Source organism: Oncorhynchus kisutch, linkage group LG23, assembly GCF_002021735.2.
Source record: "Oncorhynchus kisutch isolate 150728-3 linkage group LG23, Okis_V2, whole genome shotgun sequence".
Lineage (NCBI taxonomy): Eukaryota > Metazoa > Chordata > Actinopteri > Salmoniformes > Salmonidae > Oncorhynchus > Oncorhynchus kisutch.
The window spans coordinates 16,179,319-16,205,538 of NC_034196.2; the positions used below are offsets into that span (position 1 = coordinate 16,179,319).

Genomic DNA, 26,220 nt, shown 5'->3' on the forward strand with positions numbered 1-26,220 from the left:
TGACAGTCGATCATTGCTGACTGTCGTTCCAGTAATACTGTCTGCCAGTCTAGACACACACCTCATCTTTAGAAGGTAGTCTTCTGCTCCACTGGCTCCCTAAACCTGACTCATTGTGACTCCGTTTTCCCTCAGCTAATATTCACTGCAGTCTGTTATCACTTTGTCTCTAGCCTGTCTCTCATTCTCTCTCTCTCTCTCTCTCTCTCTCTCCTCTCCCTTATTCTCTCTCGCTCTCTCACTAATTAATTATCTCCTTAATGTTTTTCTATCCTGATCACTGGCACATTGGTCTCTCCAGTTCCTCTTTTGACAGTGACCTGTGAAACAGAACTGCGATCTAACCGTAGCCTCCGGCAAGGGTGCTCTAGGATTTTATATTGCTCCTTTTCTATCTCCAACTTTGTTGCTACATTCTCTCAGGGTCCAGAAGAAAAGCGATAAGAAACTGGAGAGAAATACAGCACAAATGCAGCCAAGTACCAGTATGTCCTTTTCTTAACTACAATGCAATGTAATAAACCAAATCCGATTTCAAAGGTTTAATCTTCCGGAGAGATTAATATCTACTGCATATATTTTCAATCACTTCAACTTCACTTCAACACAATAACTCGTACTTTCAGTACAATACCAAATAAGTCATGAATTAGTCTTATACACACCGTGGCTGAAAGCCTTTCAGCCTGCTGGATGAGGCTTGGGTCATAGTGGGCAAATCAATGCTAATGCATTTCTTACCTATTTTCCTACAGTGTAAACAAGCCATATGAATTAACTATGAGTGGCAGATCTGTCGGGTCCTGTGCCATTGCCCTAGCCTGCTGTCATTAGAAAAGCTCTTCTTGGAGAGGGGAGAAGATAGATGGAAATATCAGGCGCTGTGCCGCTTGGCTGCCAGTCAAGTCCAATTGCATCCATTTGAAATTCCAGTTTAGTCAGGTAGAACTATACTTAGAGGAAGATGCCTATTGCCCAGAACCTAATTTCACCCATGTAGAGTGCACCTTAATTCACCCACATCCACAACAGAAAATAAACACACATACACACACAAAGGAGCGCACATACATACATACAAACAAATGTAGACACACACAAACACACATGCAGGCATGAAGACACACATGGCCAGGTGCACACATGCACACACACTAAAGCACGCACATACTGTACACATACACACATGCACACACACACAAACAGCTGCCATGCTCAAAGCGACCTAGCTACTTCTCAAACACATAATCACACACACACACACACACACACACACACACACACACACACACACACACACACACACACACACACACACACACAGACTCAAGTATATATTCAAACAAAATGCTAATTTAGGACATGGACAGCTGTGTGTATTGTAGAGTAGAACGGTTCTAGAAATGAAGATCAAATTAACTCTATTGAGTCATACTGCAGGCATTTTCTAAGAGTGATAGCAAGAGAGTAGTTTTGAGGTTGACAACAACAAAACAACGACTTGGCATGTATAATACACTTTGAAGCAAATAAAACATTTAGAGTATGAAAATGAATATGTAGCAATGTTCTGAAAAGCCAAGACACAGCCAAAACTCTCCTATCCTGGCTCCACAATCTTCCGCAGAGTGAAATAATATGCAGTCAAGCCCAACAGTTCATAAATCATTGAGATGGCTGAGAAACAGGCAAAAAGGACAACTCCACTCATTATAAAAGATAGATGGATGGCGGAATAAATCGTACAGCCGCCAAGACATGACGGACCAGAGAACACACAACTCTAAGACAGAGTGCCAGAGAAGGGCTGACTGTGTGTGTGTGTGTGTGTGTGTGTGTGTGTGTGTGTGTGTGTGTGTGTGTGTGTGTGTGTGTGTGTGTGTGTGTGTGTGTGTGTGTGTGTGTGTGTGTGTGTGTGTGTGTGTGTGTTTGTGTGTGTATGTCTGACTTTATTTGAGGGTTATGTACTATTCATCGTGGCTCTATAAAGATACAAGGCCTGTGTGTGAATGTGTGTGGGTGAGCGTGTGGGTGAGTCGGCCTTGCACAACATTAAATCAAATCAAAATGTATTTGTCACATGCGCCAAATACAACAGGTGTAGTAGACGTTACAGTGAAATGAGTGCTTAGAAGCCCTTAACCAACAATGCAGTTTGAAGAAAATACCTAAAAAAATGCAAATAGTCTGGGTAGCCATTTGATTAGGTGTTCATGAGTCTTATGGCTTGGTTGTAGAAGCTGTTTAGAAGCCTCTTGGACCTAGACTTGGCGGTCCGGTACCGTTTGCCATGCGGTAGCAGAGAGAACAGTCTATGACTAGGGTGGCTGGAGTCTTTGACAATTGTTAGGGCCTTCCTCTGACACCGCCTGGTATAGGTCCTGGATGGCAGGAAGCTTGGCCCCAGTGATGTACTGGGCCGTACGCACTACCCTCTGTAGTGCCTTGCTGTCGGAGGCCGAGCAGTTGCCATACCAGGCAGTGATGCAACCCGTCAGGATGCTCTCGATGGTGCAGCTGTAAACCTTTTGAGGACCTGAGGAACCATGCCTAATCTTTCAGTCTCCTGAGGGGGAATAGGTTTTGTCCTGCCCTCTTCACAACTGTCTTGGTGTGTTTGTTGGTGATGTGGACACCAAGGACACCAAGGAACTTGAAGCTCTCAACCTGCTCCACTACAGACCCGTTGATGAGAATGGGTGTGTGTGCTCAATCCTCCTTTTCCTGTAGTCCACAATCATCTACTTTGTCTTGATCACGTTGAGGGAGAGGTTGTTGTCCTTGCACCACACGGTCAGGTCTCTGACCTCCTCCCTATAGGCTGTCTCATCGTTGCCGGTGATCAGGCCTACCACTGTTGTGTCATCAGCAAACTTAATGATGAATGATGGTGTTGGAGTCGTGCCTGGCCGTGCAGTCATGAGTGAACAGGGAGTACAGGAGGGGACTGAGCACGCACCCGAGGGGCCACCGTGTTGAGGATCAGGGTGCCGGATGTGTTGTTACCTATCCTTACCACCTGGGACGGCAAATCAGAAAGTATAGGAACCAGTTGCAGAGAGGTGTTTAGTCCCAGGGTCCTTAGCTTATTGATGAGCTTTGAGGGGACTATGGTGTTGAACTCTGAGCTGTAGTCAATGAATAGCATTCTCACATAGGTGTTCCTTTTGTCCAGGTGGGAAAGGGTAGTGTTGAGCGCAATAAAGATTGCATCATCTGTGGAGCTGTTGGTGCGGGCACAGGGACTATGGGGGTCTCCTTGAAACATGTTGGTATTACAGACTCAGACAGGGAGAGGTTGAAAATGTCAGTGAAGACACTTGACAGTTAGTCAGCGCATGTTCGGACTACACGTCCGGGTAATGCGTCTGGCCAAGCGGCCTTGTGAATGTTGACCAGTTAAAAGGTCTTACTCACATTGGCTGCAGAGAGCGTGATCACACAGTCTTCCGGAACAGCTGATGCTCTCATATGCATGTTTCAGTGTTACTTGCCTCGAAGTGAGCATAGAAGTTATTTTGCTCGTCTGGTAAGCGCCAGCTCTACCCTTTAGCTCAGTGGAAATGTTGCCTGTAATCCATGGCTTCTGGTTGAGGTATGTACGTACAGTCACTGTGGGGACGACGTCCTCGATGCACTTATTGATAAAAGCCAGTGAATGATGTGGTGTACTCCTCAATGCCATCGGAAGAATCTCGGAACATATTCCAATCTGTGCAAGCAAAACAGTCCCCGGCCACTTGGAGCACCGATTCTGGTTGAGCGGATTCCTGTTTGCTTATGTTAAGATGGAATAAAGCTCATTGAGTGTGGTTTTAGTTCCAGCCTCGGTCTGTGGTGGTATGCAGACAGCTAAAAATACAGATGAAAACTCTCTAGGTAGATAGTGTGGTCTAAAGCTTATCATGAGATGCAAAATCTTGACACTTCCTTAGATATCCTGCACCAGCTATTGTTTACAAATATGCATAGGCCCCCGCCCCATGTCTTACCAGAGGCTGCTGTTCTATCCTGCCGATAGAGTGTATAACCCGCCAGCTGTATGTTCTTAATGTCGTCGTTCAGCCATGACTTGGTGAAACATAAGATATTACAGTTTTTAATATCCCATTGATAGGTTATACGTGCTTTCAGTTCCTCCCATTAATTTTCCAGCGATTGAACGTTAGCTAGCAGAACGGAAGGCAAGGGCAGATTAGCCACTCGTTGCCTGATCCTCACAAGTCATCCTGATCTCTTTCTGCAAAACCTACGCTTCCTTTTCCAGTGAATCACATAGATTTGGGCCTGGTCGGGTGACTATAGTATATCTGTTACGACTTCTACAAATGGTGCGGTGGAGGAGTCAAACGCAGAGAGCAGGTAATATTGTACGTGAATCTATTTATTCCAACGACAGCGGAGACATGGACATGCCAACACTAGGGCGTAAGAAACCACCCGTCCAAATTACACAGGACTAAAACTGTCCGGAAAATAATGAGAATACACTTATACACCAACACTAAAATAACAGAGAACAAGCCCGCACAAATACCCAGCGGGCCTAGTGCCCTTAACCTGTTCACCCCACACGTACCTCTAGGGGTACCATCCCCCCCTGCTCAACTGACACAGTGGCGCACAGAACGCAAAAATATTCTTAGAAATATTTAACAAGTCCATTAACAAGTCCAATAGCTCAAATGAAAGATAAACACCTTGTTCATCTAGCCAGCAAGTCAGATTTCTAAAATGTTTTACGGCGAAAACATAGCACATATTTATGTCAAACCACCACCAAAAGATAGGCTAATTTACATAGCCATTTTGTAGAACAATAGATGCAATCACAAAAGCAGGATTAAAAGAAAAATAATTCACTAACCTTTTGAAAATCTTCATCAGATGACAGGAATAGGACATGTTATACAGTACATTTATGTTTTTTTCAATAATATGCAATTTATATCCATAAATCACTGTTTACAATGAACGTCATGTTCAAAAAATGCTACTAGAATGTCCGGAGAAATTATGATAACTATGCCAGATAACAGAAATACACATCATAAACGTTGACTAAATATACATGTTCTACATATAGTTAAATAGCCTACAAATAAACACTAACTCAAAACAGGTGTACCCAATAAACAGAAACAAACGGAAAGGGAATCGATGGCAGCTCATAGGCCGGCGACGACGACGACCGCCCGAGCGCAGCCCGAACAGGAAGAGGCACCATCTTCGGCGAGATTCGTGACAATATCCCTCGTGTCCGACTCATTGAAGAAGAACTCCTAGTACAATTTGAGGTGAGAAATCCCAGTTCTGATGTCCAAAAGCTTTTTTCGGTCATAAGAGACTGTAGCAGCAACATTACGTACAAAACAAGTTATGAACAATGCGAAAAACCAAATAAAATAGTATGGTTTGTTAAGAGCCGACTTTAATCAGAACCTTGCTCCTTGCCAAGGTCAGCTTTATGCCAAGATCTGTCCATACCCAGCTTCCTCTGACTGGAAATGCCAGGGTAGTTTCCAGGGCACACAAATGACTTTAAGCGTCACTCACTTATTTTATTTATCCTTCACCCCTCTTTTTGAATAGACATCTAAATTACTGCACAGGCTCTGGTTTTAAGAGTCCCTGTCACCTGTCAGGCTGCCTCCATAGCTGATTCAGAGTCAGCAGGCCACTGGCAACAGAGACCGGCCAATCCCTGCTGCATAATTCAATGCTGTTCCCAGATCTGTCTCATTAAGTGTCCTGGCTGGGGTCCATGGCTCCAGCAGAAGGTTCTATGCGTTCTCTGGTTTCTTGGTACCGGGCAGTGGGGCCATGCCTTCATCCCTCCATTCCTCCATCCCACCTCCTAAGTATGAGTTACTGGAATCAGGGTCTTGTCATATCTGCTTGGATGCCCTGTTCAACACACTTTAGTGGCTTGCCTTTGAGTTTCTGTGTCAGTGGTTATTTCATTAGAGGAGTGATGAAGTGGGGCGACAGAGTTGGGGTGACAGAGGTGGGGCGACAGGGGGGGGGTGACAGAGGTGGGGTGACAGAGGTGGGGCGACAGAGGGGGGGTGACAGAGGTGGGGCGACAGAGGTGGGGCGACAGAAATGGGACGACAGAGGTGGGACACACACACACACTGACCTGCCAGGTGAGGAGGGCAGGTGACAATCACTGCTCTGCACAGGTAGGAGTGGGTGGCTGTCATCACCATGGCCTGCTCAGCGTCCTGTGGGACAGATACACAAACGCATGTACTGTACATGAACACGCACACACACACAGACAAATCAAATCACAAACACATATAATAGTGTGCACATCTACAGCATGCAGTGTACTATACAGCACAGTAGCTGTGACAGACAGACAGCTGTCTCCAGTAAGCCAGGCCAGACCAAACCAGGCAGCACTCCGGGGGCTATCTGCTCTGAGGAGCCCATTGAGATGACCAGCACAGAGATATGGAGGCACAGTGGATTTTATAGATGGCCCTGGAGGGCAGGGCCCCAGTGAGAAATATAATAGTGCCGTCCATTATGGATGACCAAAACTCTGGACACTCCGGGGAAGCCAATATGTTCTTATTAAGGGAGAACGCTGTGGGGCCAGCAGTGTAAAGCCAAGTGGTACCATGGTCATGCAGCACAGAGGACATAAAAGGAATCATTGAGTTGTTTTGAAAGCCTCATTAGGGTGGTGCATTTATATGGTCCTTTTACCTTGTAAATAATCAAGTGTTTTGTCATTTTAACCTTTTAAATAATCACATTTTTCGAGAATGGCTATTAGATGTTCCTTTTAACCTATCACGTAAGCAAGGTATATTTTGGTCTCTATTATCCTTTTATAGATAGGGTAATTTCCTGTAAACTGCCTTTCATCTACAGTAACTAGACAAATGTATAACCTTTTATCCACTTCCACCATGTACACAAACACTCAAAGGTCACAGTGTCTCCACTCAATAGGCTAACACACATCTCCAGTGAAGCAATGCAATGCCAGTGCTCCGTGGTGCCTCTCAGTAGCATGAGAGAGAGAGAGAGAGAGAGAGAGAGAGAGAGAGAGAGAGAGAGAGAGAGAGAGAGAGAGAAAAAGAAAGAGAGAGAGAGAGAGAAAGAAAGAGAGAGAGAGAGAGAGAGAGAGAGAGAGAGCGAATGGAGCGGAACAGACAGAGGCCCACAAGGAGATGGCTTGTTCCCTGTCTGAGGTGACTGTTATCTCAGTGTCACACCTCGTCACTCACTGAGTGAGCTGTTACTGTACGTTACCTGCCATATGGCCGTCACAGCCTTGCCCAGCCGGACACTCTCCCACCCAATCTGCTGGGCTAAACGCTCTGACAGCTGCTGGGTTCCCCCCTGTGGACACAGAGTAGCCTTACAGTCCAATGTCTGTGTCGTGACAAGACGTGTAGACCATCAGTGAGCTGAGTCTCATTGGGTAGGTGGTAAGCAAGCAATATCCAGATCCAAGTGCCACAAAAATCGAATGCAGTTTCTCTCTTTCTATCTCTGGCTGTCCCAGTAACTTTTTCTATTTCAATTTCTGTACACTCTTCCCTAAATCTCTCTAGCTCTCTTTTTCAATGTCTCGTTCTCAAAGACACAACGGGACAGGAGAATTCTCCTGTTTTTCCATAGAGAGTAACGGAAGTCACTTCTATGACTCCTATGTCATTGGTGGAGCAGCAATTCCCCAAATCCCAACCCACTCTACTCCTATCCCTAACCCACTCTACTCCTCTCCCCAACCCACTCTACTCCTCTCCCCAACCCACTCTACCCCTCTCCCTAACCCACTCTACTCCTCTCCCTAACCCACTCTACTCCTCTCCCCAACCCACTCTACTCCTCTCCCTAACCCACTCTACTCCTCTCCCCAACCCACTCTACTCCTCTCCCTAACCCACTCTACTCCTCTCCTAACCCACTCTGTGAGGTTAAAATACCATAGGCTGGACTCAAGTCACCACCACCATCAGCGGTCCCCTACTCTACCCCATGTGGATCCAGAGAGAGAGGCAGAGATAGCGGTAGAGCCCATCCCAGGTCACCTTGACCCTGAACTCCTGTGCTGAGCCTGGGGTGCTCTCCAGCAGGCACAGGACACCTCCAGCTGCTGCAGCATACATGAGGAAGTAGAGGAAGGACCATCTGATTGGGCTCCATACCAAACACAACCCGGCTGCAGAGAGAGAGAGAGAGAGAGAGAGAGAGAGAGGGGGAGACAGAGAGAGAGAGAGACAGGGAGAGAGAGAGAGAGAGAGAGACAGAGAGAGAGAGAGAGAGAGAGAGAGAGAGAGAGAGAAGAGACAGACAGACAGACAGAGAGAGAGAGAGAGAGGGGAGACAGAGAGAGAGAGACAGAGAGAGAGAGGGAGACAGAGAGAGAGGGAGAGCAGAGAGAGAGGGAGAAGGAGAAGAGAGAGAGAGAGGAGAGAGAGAGAGAGAGAGAGAGACAGAGAGAGAGAGGGAGACAGAGAGAGAGAGAGAGAGGGAGAGAGAGAGAGAGAGAGAGAGAGAGAGAGAGAGAGAGAGAGAGAGAGAGAGAGAGAGAGACAGAGAGAGAGAGAGAGGAGAGAGACACATTGGAAAGAATTAACAAAAAAACAGAGCAAACTAGAATGCTATTTGGCCCTACACAGAGAGTACACAGCGGCAGAATACCTGACCACTGTGACTGACCCAAAATTAAGGAAAGCCTTGACTATGTACAGACTCAGTGAGCATAACCTTGCTATTGAGAAAGGCCGCCGTAGGCAGACTTGGCTCTCAAGAGAAGACAGGCTATGTGCTCACTGCCACAAAATTAGGTGGAAACTGAGCTGCACTTCCTAACCTCCTGCCCAATGTATGACCATATTAGAGAGACATATTTCCCTCAGATTACACAGATCCACAAAGAATTCGAAAACAAATCCAATTTTGAAAAACTCCCATATCTACTGGGTGAAATTCCACAGTGTGCCATCACAGCAGCAAGATTTGTGACCTGTTGCCACGAGAAAAGGGCAACCAGTGAAGAACAAACACCATTGTAAATAGAACCCATATTTATGCTTATTTATTTTATCTTGTGTCCTTTAGCCATTTGTACATTGTTAGAACACTGTATATATATATAATATGACATTTGTAATGTCTTTACTGTTTTGAAACTTCTGTATGTGTAATGTTTACTGTAAAAAAAAATGTTTTTCACTTTATATATTCACTTTGTATGTTGTCTACCTCACTTGCTTTGGCAATGTTAACACATGTTTCCCATGCCAATAAAGCCCTTGAATTGAATTGAATTAAGAGAGAGGGAGACAGAGAGAGAGAGGGAGACAGAGAGAGAGAGGGAGAGAGAGAGAGAGAGAGAGAGAGAGAGAGGGAGACAGAGAGGAGAGACAGAGAGAGAGAGAGGAGAGAGAGAGAGGAGAGAGAGAGAGAGAGAGAGAGAGAGAGAGAGAGAGAGAGAGACAGACAGACAGACAGACAGAGAGAGAGGGAGACAGAGAGAGAGAGACAGGGAGAGAGAGAGACAGAGAGAGAGAGAGACAGAGAGAGAGACAGAGAGAGAGACAGAGAGAGAGAGAGAGAGACAGAGAGAGAGACAGAGAGAGAGAGAGAGAGACAGAGAGAGAGAGAGACAGAGAGAGAGACAGAGAGAGAGAGAGACAGAGAGAGAGACAGAGAGAGAGACAGAGAGAGAGAGAGAGAGACAGAGAGAGAGAGAGACAGAGAGAGAGACAGAGAGAGAGACAGAGACCAAAACTTATATAGCTCAGTATTTGTATTATTATTTATTTCCTCATCTTCATCAAGGGTGCCAATCATTTTTCACCTGACTATACGTAATAGATGGTTCTTCTAAGAGAAGTGGCCATCCATCACCCAAGCCCTCTGGCTGTGCCTGAGGCAGGATGCACATTACCCAGGAACACTTGAGAGCATCCTCTAGGCACGGTAGGGGAAAATCAAATCCATTCATTTTCTAGCAGGGCAAACGTATAGTGGAACACCCAGCTCTGAATCTTTAATAAACTCCATTTTAAACACTTCGACCTGATTTTTCGTTGGTTCTTGCGATATCTTGACCCAAATGTTGGACCGTATTCCAGCTCTGCTGTTGTCTATACCCACACTATTAAAAAACAATAACAATTTAAAAAATCGACAACAAGTTCTTAGTGAGTAGGGTGAAGTGTGAGAGGTGGTGCTGCTCACCTTCTGTCCAGGCATGTTTCTCTATGTAGGAATGTAGGGTCATACTGTCCAACTCCTGGGCATTGGGGGTCTTCATGGGGTCCTCCACTGACACTGTGGAACTCAACCTGTCAATCTGACACACAGCAAATACATGTATGCACACACATTAATGATAATGCATACACATTAATGATCTAAACCGCTGAGACAGGTAAAAGCTTGATGTAACAGACAGAGACAGCTAAAATGTATGTATAAAGGAATATAACAGTATTCACTATTCATATTTTCTGCTCTGGCTTTGGAACTATTCTTTGAAGCCGCTTTCAAAAAAATCTTCCTGGTGTTCACTGGATGTGTTAATGTAACGGTGTTGCTTCCATCCCTCTTGCCTCAACCTGGGCTCGAACCAGGGATGCTCTGAACAGATCGACTGTCACAAAGCAATGTTACCGTCACTCTACAAAAGTCGCAGCTATTGTTGAGCGAGGGAAACAACTTCTTCAAGGTCTCAGAGCGGGTCACGTCACCAATTGAACGTAACTAGCTAGCCATTTCACATTGGCTACATTAACATTGTGTTTCTGTGCCATGATTATGACGCGAGACCACACTCACATGAACACAGCATGATTCATTTAAAATGTAATTAACACATCCCATTTAGGGCATCACATCAATTCATCACATAATTAACAAAACTACTAGGACGATGTTGATTAAGTTCATCTCAAAATACAATACAAACAATTAATTACTTTTCTAGACAAACAAATTAATGTTTGTCTAGTATTCATTTGTTTAAGTGAGTCATCAGCACAGGCTGAGTATTTTAATGAGCTGTTTCTCAGTTTGATTTACTGTTAGATAGACCAGAGGTTTTCAAACCTCTTTGGAACCCCCAGCATTTTGCATGAATTTGAACTATTCCACAGCTAGCACACCTGATTCAACTTGTAAACTAATTTTCAAGCCCTTGAATAGCTGAATCTGGCAACATGCAACAATTTCAACAATGTTACTGAGTTACAGTTCATATGTAGAAATCAGTCAATTGAAATCAATTCATTTGGCCCTAATCTATGGATTTCACATGACTGGGCAGGGCCGCAGGCATGGGGAGTCAGGTCCAGCCAATCAGAATGAGTTTTTCCTCCCAAACCGCATTATTACAGACAGAAATACTCCTCAGTTTCATCAGCTGTCCGGGTGGCTATTCTCAGACGATATTGCAGGTGAAGAAGCCGGATGTGGAGGTCCTAGGCTGGAGTGGTTACACGTGATCTGCGGTTGTGAAGCTGGTTAGACGTACTGTCAAATTCTCTAAAATGACGTTGGAGGTGGCTTATGGTAGAGAAATTAACGTTACATTCTCTGGCAACAGCTGTGGTGGACATTCCTGCAGGCAGCATGCCAATTGCAAGCTCCCTCAAAACTTGAGACATTTGTGGCATTGTGTGACAAAATTGCACATTTTAGAGTGGCCTTTTATTGTCCCCAGCACAAGGTGCACCTGTGTAATGATCACGCTGTTTAATCAGCTTCTTGATATGGCACGCCTGTCAGGTGGATGGATTATCTTGGCAAAGAAGAAATGCTCACTAACAGGGATGTAACCCAATTTGTGCACAGCATTTGAGAGAAATAAGCTGTGTATGGAACATTTCAGGGATCTTTCATTTCAGCTCATGAAACATGGGAACGATACTTTGTGTTTATATTTTTTGTTCAGTATGATTCAGGGCTACAACACAATTGTGAAACGTCTTGAGGTCTCAGAGGAGAGGTTTGAAAACCACTGAGTTAGAATACCTTGTGGCTTGGTTGTGACCTGCAACATTGGGGAGAATAATGGCCAGACGAGTTAGTCCCCTACCTTCCAGACGAGCTGTGACAGGTCCAGTAGCACCAGTGTAGAGAGGGCAGGGATACTGGTGCTGCTGGTGCGAACCTTGGCATTAGGACCACCAACGTGGTGTACTTTCTTGCCTGTGGTGTATTGTGTGTAGACCTCCAGGCCAAACTCCTGAATGAGGTCCATGACGTATGTCTGAGTGCTGAGGTAAGAGGGACAACAACAGTTAGATTAGCAAAGTGATCATCTTTTGACTTTGATCTTAACAGCAAGGTCAACCGAGACTAAATATAAAATCAACCCACTGGGCAAAGAAGTTAATTCAACATCTATTCCACGTTGGTTCAACGTAATTTGACGTGAACGTTTTTGGGATTCAACCAGTGTGTGCCCAGTGGGAACATACATTGTCCATTATTTCATCAAAAATTTCATCAAAAATTTCATCAAAAATTTATTGATTTGAATGTGCTGAAAATAAATCTATGATGAGGCTGATTATTTATCCAAGCTGAGGCTCAGTCGTGTGATTCTGGTATCCACCCTCCCTCTTTTATCACAGTCCGCTGAAGTCTCTAAACTCCTGAGAGAGTGACACATTTAAACTTATGTGGTGCATGTCAAATGATCACTTTCTTTTCCCTTAATAAATAATAGTCTGTTCCATGTTCTGACTGCATCCCTCTACTACCGTAGGTCTAAGAGGTTTCCCATGATCGCACACAGACCTGTCCTCTTTGCACCACCTGACAGACGACACAATGGCAACCGTCTTAGCTGCCTGGGTGCAGCAGTGGCCTCTACCAGTCTTCGCTCCAGGTCGATAGTAATCTATATAATCGTTCTAAGCCTGTGTCTAAGTGCGTCCCAGTAAGTCGATTTGTAATGATTTCTGTCCTGGATGAAGCCCACTATTATTCTCCTGTAGTAATCATGTCTCCTTTTTGGGATGTATTGATAGCAGCTTTTGTGATTTCCTCAAAGCTCTCCTACTTTGCAGTACTCTCGGAACACAGATATGTCCTGTTCTGTTCTGTTCATTCCCTCCAATAGCTTGGGAATGTGACTGTGTGAGAGGGAATTTCATGGGCCTTTTTCATAGGCTTATACAGTATAATGGAATATCAATGACTGAAATGTACTGTACCAGTTGGCACTTCCACTTGTCATCCTTATGAATGTAAACTATGTATGAACTTTGTTTCTTTCCAAAGGTAAGCAAAAATCAGTCAGTCCATGTTCAATGTACTGCAAAGAGGCACATTAATTCCCTTCATAATGCCACTGCTCTGCTTGGCTGGATGACAAATTACCATTGATAAATTGTTCTTCATACCTTCACCATTCATCATTTAGACAATATTGTTGAGATGAAGCTACATATGATGACAGGTTTGGTTTCTTTTTAAATGTAATCCGTTAGTTACTAGTTACCTGTCCAAAATTGTAATCATGAATGTAATTTGGGGATTACCCAAACTCAAATGGTAACAAACTTTTTCAATGCTGAATTGAACGTCAATGAGAAAAAAAAGCAGAAAACAGAAAGGTCTCATTAATGTATTTTTTTGAATTATAAAGTAATCCAAGAAATAATCAACTTGTTTTTTAAAGGTATTTGTTTACAGTTGTAGTTTTTTTGTAGGCCCAATCAGATTACATGTAAGCCTAATTGATTATTCACCCTACATTGATTATGAAGTTAGGCTAAACCCAATTGTAACACCTCCAATGTATGAAATGATTTTGCATTTACCCCTACCGCACTGAGTGACATGGCACCATTCCAAGTAAACTCAGTGGTAGAGGTAACATAGTAAATGTAAATTCAGGATATGCCTATGAATATGTTATGTTTTGTATGGTATGTATAATTTATGGATGTCCATCATCGATTTCGTATGATATGAATTGCAATTCGTAACATATCATACGAATTGTAATTGGTAGAATATGTTATGAATTGAAATTTGTACAATATGTAAAACATTTGCTAAACATATGGTATGTTACGAATTCCAATTTGTTAGGTGACTAACATTAGCTAGACTAGGGGTTATGGTTAGGAGTTAGGTTAAAGGGTTACGGTTGCTAAAAACTAGTAAGTAGTTGCTAATTAGCTAAAGTTGTCCGTGATGAGATTTGAACATACAACATTTGGGTAGCTAGATGTTTGTGTTATATGCCTCCCCATCCACCCAGACAAACCACTTTAGTTTCGTTTTTGACTTAAGTAACCTTCTGTCTTATGTAACCATACCAAACATAACATGCCATACTAATTTATACGTCCCGGACTTACGTTTACTATGTTACATCCAGTCTATGAGACCAGGCTGTTCCAAGAACCTACCTGCCAACCCACTGCCCTCCCATGTCCCAGCGATCATTGCCGCGAGCAGCAGGTAATTCCTGGGTAACAGTTCGTCCTCCTACCCGGTCTGGAAAAACATATACACCTTCAATTGCATTAAATGTTCATATTTATAATAGTGCTGCTTTATAATTCTGTTACGAATTGTTAAAATATTTCATATTCTTGGACTGTGATTTCTGCTCCTCAAAATTAGCCCGTAAACAAATGACAGGCCACAATTTAAATTCTATGACAGCAAATGGGACGCGTCGAAGCCGCTGTCACAGGCTAGATGCGGAGAACGTTGATTGTTTCGCTGCATAATGAATGCCAAACAGTTTTGACAAACCTTTTCCTTCCAGAATTAATATTCTGAGTTTGCCAATTTCTCTTCCGCAGAGTCTGAGCAGCACTCAGTCCTGACAGCCCAGCGCCGACAATAACAACATCCCACGTTTCTTCAGTCATGACTGCAAAACTCTGAAAACTTGGACTATTCTAATTTAACTGTTGGCTAAATGTTTCGTACTGAAGACTGTAACTGCTTTATCAAACATTTACATCAGATAAGTCGTTTACATAATCGAGCCATAAACAGTCATGTGGAAGACTTCGGGACTGGAAGAAAAAACCCAACAGCATATAGCCTAGTTGGCACTCCATACATGATTTAGCAAAACTGGGTAGAAGGTCATGAAGGCCCAATGACTGGGTAGAAGGTCATGAAGGCCCAATGACTGGGTAGAAGGTCATGAAGGCCCAATGACTGGGTAGAAGGTCATGAAGGCCCAATGACTGGGTAGAAGGTCATGAAGGCCCAATGACTGGGTAGAAGGTCATGAAGGCCCAATGACTGGGTAGAAGGTCATGAAGGCCCAATGACTGGGTAGAAGGTCATGAAGGCCCAATGCATAGGATAAAGATTAGCTCCATATGTGTAGGCTATAGTTTATTGTGCAGTTATTGCCTGTTGCCCCAGGCTTCTATGCACAAATCTTATTTATTCTCAATATTATTCTCATTTTAACACTGAATCCAACAGTCACAGTCTAGTCCTTGACCTGCGGTATATCACAACAATTATAGATACATCATGGCTCTTCTTTTAGTAACACATTGCTTCAACCCTCCATAAGGCCTACATTAAGCTGTCATAAGGATGACATAACACATGTCATGATATTAATGATTTAACACAAACGTTTCCAAGGCAGCAATCTGACTACCAGTCTCACATACGGTAACATAATCATTGGATTAGTAGTGTGAGAAAACAACATTCTCTGGTCTGATGAAACCAAGATTGAACTCTGGCATGAATGCCGAGCATCACGTCTGGAGGAAACCTGGCACCATCCCTATGGTGAAGCATGGTGGTGACAGCATCATGCTGTGGGGATGTTTTTCAGCGGCAGGGACTGGGAGTCTGGTCAGGATTGAGGGAAAGATGAACGGAACAAAGTAGAGAGAGATCCTTGATGAAAACCTGCTCCATGTTTCATCTGTCTTCATCTGGGATGGGATACTGCATGTCCAGGAAATTAAAGCCACAAATAATGCTAATGTCATGCAGTTGGCAATGTTACAGGAATATTTATGGACAAACAAGGAAAACCTTATGGTAAATTGTAGTACCTGCTGAGGGGGCTGGCATAATTTAAGGGTTGACTGGGGATTATTTTAGAGGCAATTCATATTAAATGGTCTTATTTGTTTTTGAGGAAATAGGCAATTCACTGTCACACATGAGGATCTGTGGACTGCATCTCTAAAGAATGTTCTGTTTTGGTTATTTCATATTTTAATGGAAAATGTAGAAGTCCTGTTCCAATTACTATAGTTAATTTATCAATTTTAGCCAATTTGGTTGTTTAATCTATTTCATTGATTCACTCCCCACCACACCTTTTGTATCCTGGACTAACCAGTAACCAGATGAATAACCTGTTTGTTGTCACCTGAGACATGGCTGTTTGGACCACATTACCATGGCCTCCTAGCTCTTTGTTTGAAACCAGAGCTCATCCACAGATGGTAGGCGATAAAGTGAACAAAATATTTGACAAAGAGTGACTATCCACAAAATCTAAAAATTTGCAAATGTGTGCAACTCCCATAGCGCTGGTTACACTTTATGGCAGTCCACACTAATTCTGGTTTAAGGTTTGTTTGGAAAAAGAAAAAACAGGTTTTGATAGAACTGTCCAATGAGATTAGCCTATGCTAATGAGATGGAGGAGGAAGACAGGCATGACCTGCTGTGTCAGAGGGATAGAGAAGAAGAAAGAGCAGAAGAGACAGAGAAAGAGAACCTGCTGACATGCTTTGTCGACTGATTGGAATGGTTCTACATTTGGATGAGCAACGTTCATTCAGGTGAATTGTGAATTGTGATTTCCCCTTTGTGCTATTGTGAGCTTTTTAGTTTTTTGACATGCTTTGTAAACAACAGGTGTACATTAACAGTGTGCGAAAACACTGTTGTAGTCCCCTATGTTGTAGTCTATGTGGCTTCGAATAATACAGTTGAAAAATAAAAACATTTTTGTGGAACTACTGTTTGGGTGCTTTAGGGAACATCTAGTTTTAAAATGTTTTGATAATACCCTATCCAAGAAGAAATAGTTTATCTAAGCATTTTGCTTTATTTTATTAATATCAGTACATTACCTTTTTGATTCTAAAAATACTTTGAAGTACAGGTAAGTTGAACAGCAATTTAGGTGTAGCAGATGCAGCTGTATAAGTGATGCTTTAGCGTGACGCAGCTCACAAACATATACCTCTTTGTTCAGTGTACCTTCTCTTTTTTTATACGTTGTCTATTTCAACCCTCTGCTTCAAGTCTGTTACACAGTTCAAGTCAGGACAGTTAGGCAGCAGACAATATAAAGGATACAGTCTACACAACACTTTGTCTATTATTTTCTCTCCCATCCAGGTTCATTTAGCAAGGAAGGTGTGTTTTCACAAATTGTCCCTCCACAAACCGGGACGCTCAGAACACCATGTCATGTGCTCATCTAGTTTTCAAGCAGGGCACCACAGAGAGCTATGTATTTTCGAAGCATTGCTGTATGTGCTTGTCTGTTCAATGTTGCCATGGTTCAAAATGTCTATCCATGCATTCCTAGCCCTCGCCCATGGTCTTCCATGATCGGGATATGTGCAATCACAGTTTTTCTCAATGCAGGTGAGGAAGAACACCCTACACACAAACACACATGCACACACACATGCACAGTAATCTGTAAAGTAAGGATGTAATTAATTTCTATTACTAATTTATTCCTGAACTCAACACTGGAAACTGGATTGTTACAGACTGAATAGAACAGTCTATTTATTCAAGGATGGCAATCATAACACTGGTCATCCCTTGGGTAATGGTCTCCAGGTGTGTTGCCATGGTGGATACTGCCAGTTCGTTCACAAGAAGGCTTTTGTCTCTCTCTTGAGGATGTACTAGTGTCCTGTAAATGTTGAGTTTGATTTCATCTCTCAGTTACTTCATTTCAATATGCTCATCTCACAAACTAACACGAGAACACACAATAACAAACATCTCAAGTTGTTATTATAGAAGTCAAGGATACAGCTTAAAAAATGTTTTTCACCATTTCAAAAACTATAGTCAGGGAGATGTAAATTATAAAGAAGAAGCTGAATACTAAATATCTCTCCTAAGTTCTCTAAGCAGTAGATCTACAGTAGTAATTAGTATTAGAAGGTCAAATTCAATAGACTTGAGAAGTTGTCACTAGGGTTCACAGTAACAGTATTTGAATGGCCCTAGCTGGCAGCATGGGGATGCAGCTGACCTCTACTGGTCCTCAGACCGTCCAGAGGGCCCAGGGGGAGAGAATGACCCTGGTGTGTACATACACACCTGACCCCTCGGACACTGGAGAGCTGGATATTGAGTGGTCAGTGGTCAGCCCAGATACCACCCAGAAGGACCAACTGGTAAGTGGCACTGAAGTTACCAAGTTATTCTAGGTGAGATCTCAGATTGTTATATAAAGTTCTCTCCACAACCTTTCAAGCAATCACAAAACATGCTGTTAGATAAAGTAGCTAGTTCAAGGATAGAACCAAGTCCATTACTTCCATCTGCTCACTTCTTGTTGCTAAGATATATCAAACATCTGTTGATTTTTTTCCCTGTTCCTCAGATTTTTCAAATGTTTGGACTTCTTCAGCTGTTGTCCTATGCAGGTGGGAATAAGTACATCCATGGTAACCCTGGTCTAACTAAGGGGCTGGACTTTGCTGCTGGTGACCCTTCCCTGGGTGATGCGTCCCTCTCCATCGCGTTCCTGTCACCAGCCCATTCTGCCACCTACCAGTGTAAAGTCAAGAAGTCACCGGGAGTGGACATGCAGAAAGTGTCCCTGGTCGTGATGGGTGAGACAGACGTCACATTACAACTTTGGGCTAACGTGTCAACATGCTGCATTATTTAAGCCTGGCGGTTGGACTCACACCTGTAGTGTGGCTTGGTTTTAGTTAGTTGTGACAACTTGAATATCTTCAGGTGAATAAGTTCATGAAAACGTGGTTAGTTTTCTCCTCAAGAGAATGTCACCACTCTTTATTTTCATTGTCATGTTTTTTTGACCTCGTGAACCTCCAACTATACTTCTGAACAACCTCCAAGGTACAGCAAGACCTTCAAACAGAGTATTTCTAAAGTGCTTTCACAAATACAAGTGTCACACTGGCAATGTTATGGACTATTGAGTAGAACAAGTTCAGTTGGCGCTAAAACTTCCTCACAGTTACTGCAGCTTTAAGTCAGTTCTATTTTGCTGTGCTTCGCCATTCTCGTTCTCAACCGAAGTTTTCCTATCCTTTTTTTATTTTACCTTTTTTTATTTTACCTTTTGTCTTTTACCTTTTGTCTTTTACCTTTTGTCTGCACTTTTTTTCTCACTCTGCTGCTCTTTAATTCTTTCTGTCTATCTCCCTCCCTGCGTATAATAGAGCGGTATTGTGTGTGGTGGGAAAATAAGCTTTGGTGAAAAGAAAATACAATACTACACCCTGAATAGAGGCACTAACAAAAAAAAGTGGCCTTGTTATCCAACAATGGAAACAAAGCTTACCTCAGAAAGTGCCAGAGACCTGTCATTCTCTACCCTGGCAAGCAAAGGTGTCCTTGGCTTTATTTAATAAATACAATGTAGTTACCCTAAATGTCTCTTTTCTAATGTTAAGGTAGAAATAAGCACTGTCCTCTTTAATGTATCCAGTTGTTATAAACTGTGACAGAGCGGATATTTGTGTAATTATTATTCCTTTATCATCAGTGCGTCCTTCGGTGCCTAAATGCTGGGTGGAGGGTGGGGAGGCAGTGGGGGAGACTGTCTCCCTGCACTGCAAGTCATCCGAGGGGTCCTCTCCCCTCAACTACGCATGGAAGAGAGAAGGAGGAGGTCCCATCCCACCCTCAGCCACACAGAGTAAGTCTGACCTTTACTGGTTTCATGGTGAATTACAGCATCAAAGCACATTTGAACAGAAACTGTATCTAAGCTGACTGGTTATGCAATGAAAAATAAACGTGTTCACTGCTGCTCTTCATACTTTGTGATCCATGAGACCGTGTGACTGGGGAGTTGTTGATCAGCAATCACTCTCAGAGCTTTGTGGGGATTTACATGTGTGAGGTGACCAATGCTGTGGGGGACGAGAGGTGCAGAGTCAAACTGACAGCTAACAAACGTAGGTACACACTCAGTCACTCATTCAGTCAATCCCTCACTCAGTCATTCACTCACGCACAAAAAAAGTTCAAAAGTTCCTTCACCTGGTGCTTGTTCCCTCTATCTCCCTAGCCCCTAACAGAGCAGGAGTGATAGTGGGTACTGTGGTGGGTTGTCTACTGCTCATCATCATTCTGGCGATACTCATATGGCTCCTCATCTACAAGTGTGATGCAAGGTTCACACGCTATGAGAAGGAAGTGTCTAACGATATCAGGTACTGGAGAATGTACTGTATTCACACTAAGACCATAGGTCAGGGATGGGCAACTTTGATGGGGGTGTGGGCCACAAAAATTCTGAACTCATGAGAGGCCGCAGTGGCTCGCAGGTCTGCGTACCCACATCCATACCCGCACATGCAGTCAGAACTGGCCTCACTGCAATTGTACAGATATTGCCATGGGCAGAGAGAATATTTAGCAATTTTATAAATCATTTCATGCAATTCTATTCATTAGTATGAAACTTCCTGTAATTCTACACATTTTGCTATAGGGTGGGGAGAAATGTTTGCAGTGCAAGAAAAAGTATATGAACCAACCCTCTGGAATTATCTTGATTTCTGCATAAATTGGTCATAAAATTAGATCTGATCTTCATCTAAGTCACAACAACAGACAAATACAGTCTGCTTAAACTAATAACACACAAATTATTATATTTTTCTTGTCTATATTGAATACATCATTTAAACAAAAAGTATGTGAACCCCTAGACTTCTCCAAAAGCTAATTGGAGTCAAGAGTCAGTTAACCTGGAGTACAATCATTGAGATGAGATTGGAGATGTTGGTTAGAGCAGCCCTGCCCTATAAAAAACACTCACACAATTTAAGTTTGCTATTCACGAGAACCATTGTCTGATGTGAACCATGTCTCGAACAAAAGAGATTTCAGAAGACTCAAGATTAAGAATTGTTGACTTGCATAAAGCTGGAAAGGGTTACAAAATGTTCTCTTAAATGATGTTCATCAGTTCACAGTAAGACAAATTGTCTATAAATGGAGGAAGTTCAGCACTGTTGCTATTCTCCCTAGGACTGGCCGTCCTGCAAAGATGACTGCAAGAGCACAGCGCAGAATGCTCAAGGAGGTTAAGAAGAATCCTAGAGTGTGTCAGGACGTGGCCCTATTTGGGTATAGCTAGTGGCTTCCCCCTCTCTACCTCCTACACCCAGGTTCTGTTATCTCAGGTCGTAAATTCCTGGAGGAGACTCTCTCCTCCTGGCCATGCAAAAAGAGACACGTAGAGAGAGCAAAGGAACTTCTTCTGCATCACGGAACTTGAGAAGTGAACAAAATCCATATTTTGGAGAATATGTAAACAGTCGGTGGTGAAGCCAGCTACGACCCGGTCTGTTTTGTTTCATGTTTGTGTCCTCATGAAAGACCATACAGCCACATTACCATAACTCCTGTTTAAACAGGAGCCTCCGTTATGAGGTTTGCGTCTAATTATTGTATAAAATAATGAGTAAAGATGAAACTATTTGTGAAATTATGTAATGTGAGTTTTAACCTTTTATGTGAGATAATTGTATTCCCTTTAAAGTTTAACTAAGTCATTGGCCCGCCCTAATGAGCACAGACATGATCTGGCTCATGGGACAGCTCTTTTCTACTGTTACGAATAAAACCCCAACCTGAAGAAATCCTCTCGGTCAGCTGAGGGGGCAACGGTTTGAGTATAGACCACAAAAACCTCAGTCTAAGCTAAGGTTGTAATGGTTGTTGAATTCCTAACCGTACCACATGGAGCATTGGCTACACGGGTGGAAATGGTTCAATTCTGAGACTATTAATCCCGAAAGAATAAGAGCAAATCTTAGGTACTAATTACTAGTCTGCAGATAGAAATTATGTCAACCTGAGATGCGAAGACCGATAACCGCCGAAACATCTATTCTATAAAACATTTCTGAATGGTAAGACTTCAGGGAAGCAGAGAGAGCTTATTCTCGAATGAGTGAGCGTTCATGTGCAAAGGATTAGCATTTCAATTAATATAATTATCAACTGTGTAGTGACTCCCTTTTGTCTTTCCCGCCCTCCTCAGTCGACGCCCACTTCCCTTTGTCCACCAAGCCGTCATATCGGTTTACCATACTAGGGAACCTCCCCTATCATTTCCTTATAACCATATCTACTATTTGTGTGTTTATGCATTTCTGTGATTGTTTAGTTAGTTAGTTAGTTAGTTAGTTAGTTAGTTAGTTAGTTAGTTAGTTAGTTAGTTAGTTAGTTAGTTAGTTAGTTAGTTAGTTAGTTAGTTAGTTAGTTAGTAAATAAATGATTAAGATAATTGGTGTATGGATGATTCATAGTAAAGGCTGGGTTCATGCAGATAACCAACAATTTACGACGTTTGGAATGAGACTAATGTGAGGTAAAGAATAATTCATTAATTAGAAGACTAATTGATCAGATGTTAAAATATCTGAAGAGTTATATTAGGAAAATTATAACTTTGTAATCTGAAGATTTTCTTTGGTGCCCCGACTTCCTAGTTAATTACATTGACATGATTAGTTTAATCACGTAATAATAATTACAGAGAATTGATTTGATTAAAATAACAGTCTTCACTTTAATGATGCCAAAGACATGACAAGTGTCAGCTAAAGATTATCAGAAATCTCTGGAACATGCTAACATTTGTTGACGAATCTACAATAAGTAAAACACTAAACAAGAATGGTGTTGATGGGATGACACCACGGAAGAAGCCACTGCTGTCCAACAAAAAATATTACTGCAAGTCTGAAGTTCATAAAAGAGCATCTGGATGTTCCACAGCGCTACTGGCAAAATATTCTGTGGACAGATTAACTAAAGTTGAGTTGTTTGGAAGGAACTCACAACACTATGTGTGGAGAAAAAAAGGCACCACACACCAGCATCAAAATCTCATCCCAATTGTAAAGTATGGTGAAGGGAGCATTATGGTTTGAAGCTGCTGTGCTGCCTCAGGGCCTGGACAGCTTGCTATCATCGACGGAAAAAATGTATTCCCAAGTTTATCAAGACATTTTGCAGGAGAATGTGAGGCTATCTGTCTGCCAATTGAAGCTCAACAGAACTTGGGTGATGCAACAGGACAACGACCCAAAACACAGAAGTAAATCAACAACAGAATGGCTTCAACAGAAGAAAATACGCCTTCCTGACCTCAACCTGATTGAGATACTGTGACATGAACTCAAGAAAGCGGTTCAAACCAGACACCCAAAGAATATTGCTGAACTGAAACAGTTTTGTAAAGAGGAATGGTCCAAAATTCCTCCTTTGGCAATTATTGCTGCCAAAGGAGGGTCAACCAGTTATTAAATCCAAGGGTTCACATACTATTCCCGCCCGGCACTGTGAATGTTTACACGGTGTATTCAATAAAGACATGAAAACATATACTTTTTTGTGTGTTATTAGTTTATTAAGCATACTGTGTTTGTCTATTGTTGTGACTTAGATGAAGATCATGTCAAATTGTATGACCAATTTATGCAGAAGTCCAGGTCATTCCAAAGGGTTCACATACCTTTTTTTTTGCCACTGTAGCTGGCTAGAGTAACTAACCAATCCAAAAATGTTGTGCTGACATGGGATAACTGAGTGACTGTCAGTGACTGACATAACAAGAGAAAAACTGCTGATACACAATCACATTTTTATATTGCACCTTGTGTATTCTACTATTGTAAGTCTGAACAGTAAGTTAAGTTATATATATATAAATATATATATAAATATATATATATATATTTATATTTAATGCAGGCCCCATGCCAGTTGCCTATCCCTGCTATAGATAGTTCTGTGGCCATACTGCTGTTTCCACTTGCCCTCTTACCCCCCTGCACCTGTTCTTCTTCCCCCAGGGAGGACGTCCCAGCCCCAGAGAGCCGGCCACACAGCCGAGGCAGCAGCCGGGGCGCAAGCCTCCACCCTGGGGTAGCCTACAGCCAGGTGGGAATGCAACAGACGGGGCACTCAGATCGAGGACACACACACATCCCATCCAGCAGCACTGGATACACACCTGTCAAATATGACAGCAGATACGGCTTCGCTGTGTGATCGGAGAGAAAGATGATAACAATCGTGTTTTGCAGGGTGAAATTAGGTACATTCCCTATTGTGACTTTGAAAAGCATTTCATCAGTGGGTTTTAATCATATAAAATACCATGATAATTAATTTGAAATGAATACTGTTGATAGATGTTGCTTTGGCATTGGAATAAGATAACAAGCTAATACTACAAAGGAAGCAGAACACACAGAGTTCTTTATTCTCCAAATCATATCAAAGCCACAGTCTACGATTTCCAGTGAATCATTTTCATGTAATAAAATATACCATTTGATTTAGCAGAATATTATAATACCTCAATGAGATTGGATAACATTACCTTATCATAAATAAAAAAACAAGTACCTATTACTCAATTTGCTCCTTCTTTATATATTTTTTTATATTTCACTAGTTTTGTGCACTAGTTTTACAATATATTTTAAAGGTTTAAATATTGTCCTTGTAGTAATTCTTTACTATATGTATGTTTCATTTAAATAAATGTCTCATAAAAGTCCATTCTGTAATCAGTTACCGAAGCTTCTAAGTGATTCTCACTGTATTACAAGGGAGTGTAAATCCTAACCTTATTAGTCATCCAAGGTCACCATTACATAGGCTATATGAAAGAGTGTACAGAGATGTATTACCACCTGAAGGCGTGGGGCAAGACTAGTTTTACGTAGCCAACCCAGATTGGTGTTGCAGTGAAGATAAATTCTTACAATTCATTATTTTACACAATATCTTATCACAGCACTGGCAAACCATGGTTGATCAACTCCCTGACCAAAATGGCTGATCTTTAGACCATCATAATCGGTTAATGTCCATTCTAGTATTCTATTGTTTTATAGCTCATTCTTATGTTATCTTACACAATTTGCCACATTTTGGCAAAGATGACTGAACTAAATGACTATCGCCCCGTAGAACTCACTTGTCATCATGAAGTGCTTTGAGAGACTAGTCAAGGATCATATCACCTCCACCTTAGACCCACTCAATTTACGATGCAATCGCCATCACACTGCCCACTGCCCTATCCCATCTGGACAAGAGGAATGACTATGTAAGAATGCTATTCATTGAATAAAGCTCAGCATTCAACACCATAGTTCCCTCCATGCTCATCATTAATTGGGTCCTGGACTTCCTGACGGGCCACCCTCAGGTGGTGAAGGTAGGAAACAACAGCTCCACTTCACTGATCCTCAACACTGGGGCCCTGCAGGGGTGCATGCTCAGCCTCTCCTGTACTCCCTGTTCACCCATGACTGCGTGGCCATGCACGCCTTCAACTCAATCATCAAGTTTGCAAACGACACAACAGTAGTGGGCTAAATTACCAACAACGACGAGACAGACTACAGGGAGGAGGTGAGGGCACTCGGAGTGTGGTGTCAGGAAAACATCCTCTCAATGCCAACAAAACAAACGAGATGATCGTGGACTTCAGGTAACAGCAGAGGGAGGACCCCCCTATCCACATCGACAGGACAGCAGTGGAGAAGGTGGAAAGTTTTAAGTTTCACAGGGTACACATCACGGACAAACTGAAATGGTCCAACCACACAGACAGTGTGGTGACAGTGTGGTGAAGGCGGCGCAACAGCACCTCTTCAACCTCAAGAGGCTGAAGAAATTTGGCTTGTCACCTAAACCCTCACAAACTTTTACAGACGCGCCAGGTGGTGAGGGTAGGTAGCAACATCCCCATCCCGCTGATCCTCAACGCTGGGGCCCCACAAGGGTGCGTTCTGAGCCCTCTCCTGTACTCCGTGTTCACCCACGACTGCATGGCCATGCACGCCTCCAACTCAATCATCAAGTTTGCGGACGACACGACAGTGGTAGGCTTGATTACCAACAATGACGAGACGGCCTACAGGGAGGAGGTGAGGGCTCCCGGAGTGTGGTGTCAGGAAAATAACCTCACACTCAACGTCAACAAAACAAAGCAGATGAATG

The 26,220-nt window shown here is 42.7% G+C and overlaps 2 protein-coding genes across 3 annotated transcripts in view; one reads left to right on the plus strand and one right to left on the minus strand.

Annotated features, from left to right (window-relative positions):
• LOC109868164 (amine oxidase [flavin-containing] B) overlaps positions 1-12,766 on the minus strand; it is a 38,632-nt gene extending 25,866 nt beyond the window's left edge. The window contains exons 1-6 of the mRNA XM_031802238.1: positions 12,744-12,766; positions 12,074-12,254; positions 10,216-10,330; positions 8,058-8,122; positions 7,273-7,362; positions 6,143-6,227 (exon numbers count right to left, since the gene is read on the minus strand). Of these exons, the coding sequence (XP_031658098.1) occupies positions 6,143-6,227; positions 7,273-7,362; positions 8,058-8,122; positions 10,216-10,330; positions 12,074-12,254; positions 12,744-12,766 (559 nt within the window). The remainder of the gene's footprint in view (positions 1-6,142; positions 6,228-7,272; positions 7,363-8,057; positions 8,123-10,215; positions 10,331-12,073; positions 12,255-12,743) is intronic.
• Positions 12,767-16,652: 3,886 nt separating this feature from the next.
• On the plus strand, positions 16,653-24,618 carry vsig8a (V-set and immunoglobulin domain containing 8a). Of its 2 annotated transcripts, none has more exons than XM_020458352.2 (8): positions 16,653-16,784; positions 17,543-17,601; positions 18,205-18,374; positions 18,611-18,815; positions 19,721-19,873; positions 20,013-20,135; positions 20,249-20,393; positions 24,054-24,618. In XM_020458352.2, the coding sequence occupies exons 1-8, from the start codon at positions 16,729-16,731 to the stop codon at positions 24,250-24,252; spliced, it is 1,110 nt and encodes a 369-aa protein (XP_020313941.1). In that variant the 5' UTR covers positions 16,653-16,728; the 3' UTR covers positions 24,253-24,618. The 2 variants fall into 2 exon arrangements, with proteins under 2 accessions (XP_020313941.1, XP_020313940.1); XM_020458351.2 differs by having other exon boundaries at positions 16,655-16,784; positions 18,584-18,815.
• Positions 24,619-26,220: the final 1,602 nt, after the last annotated feature.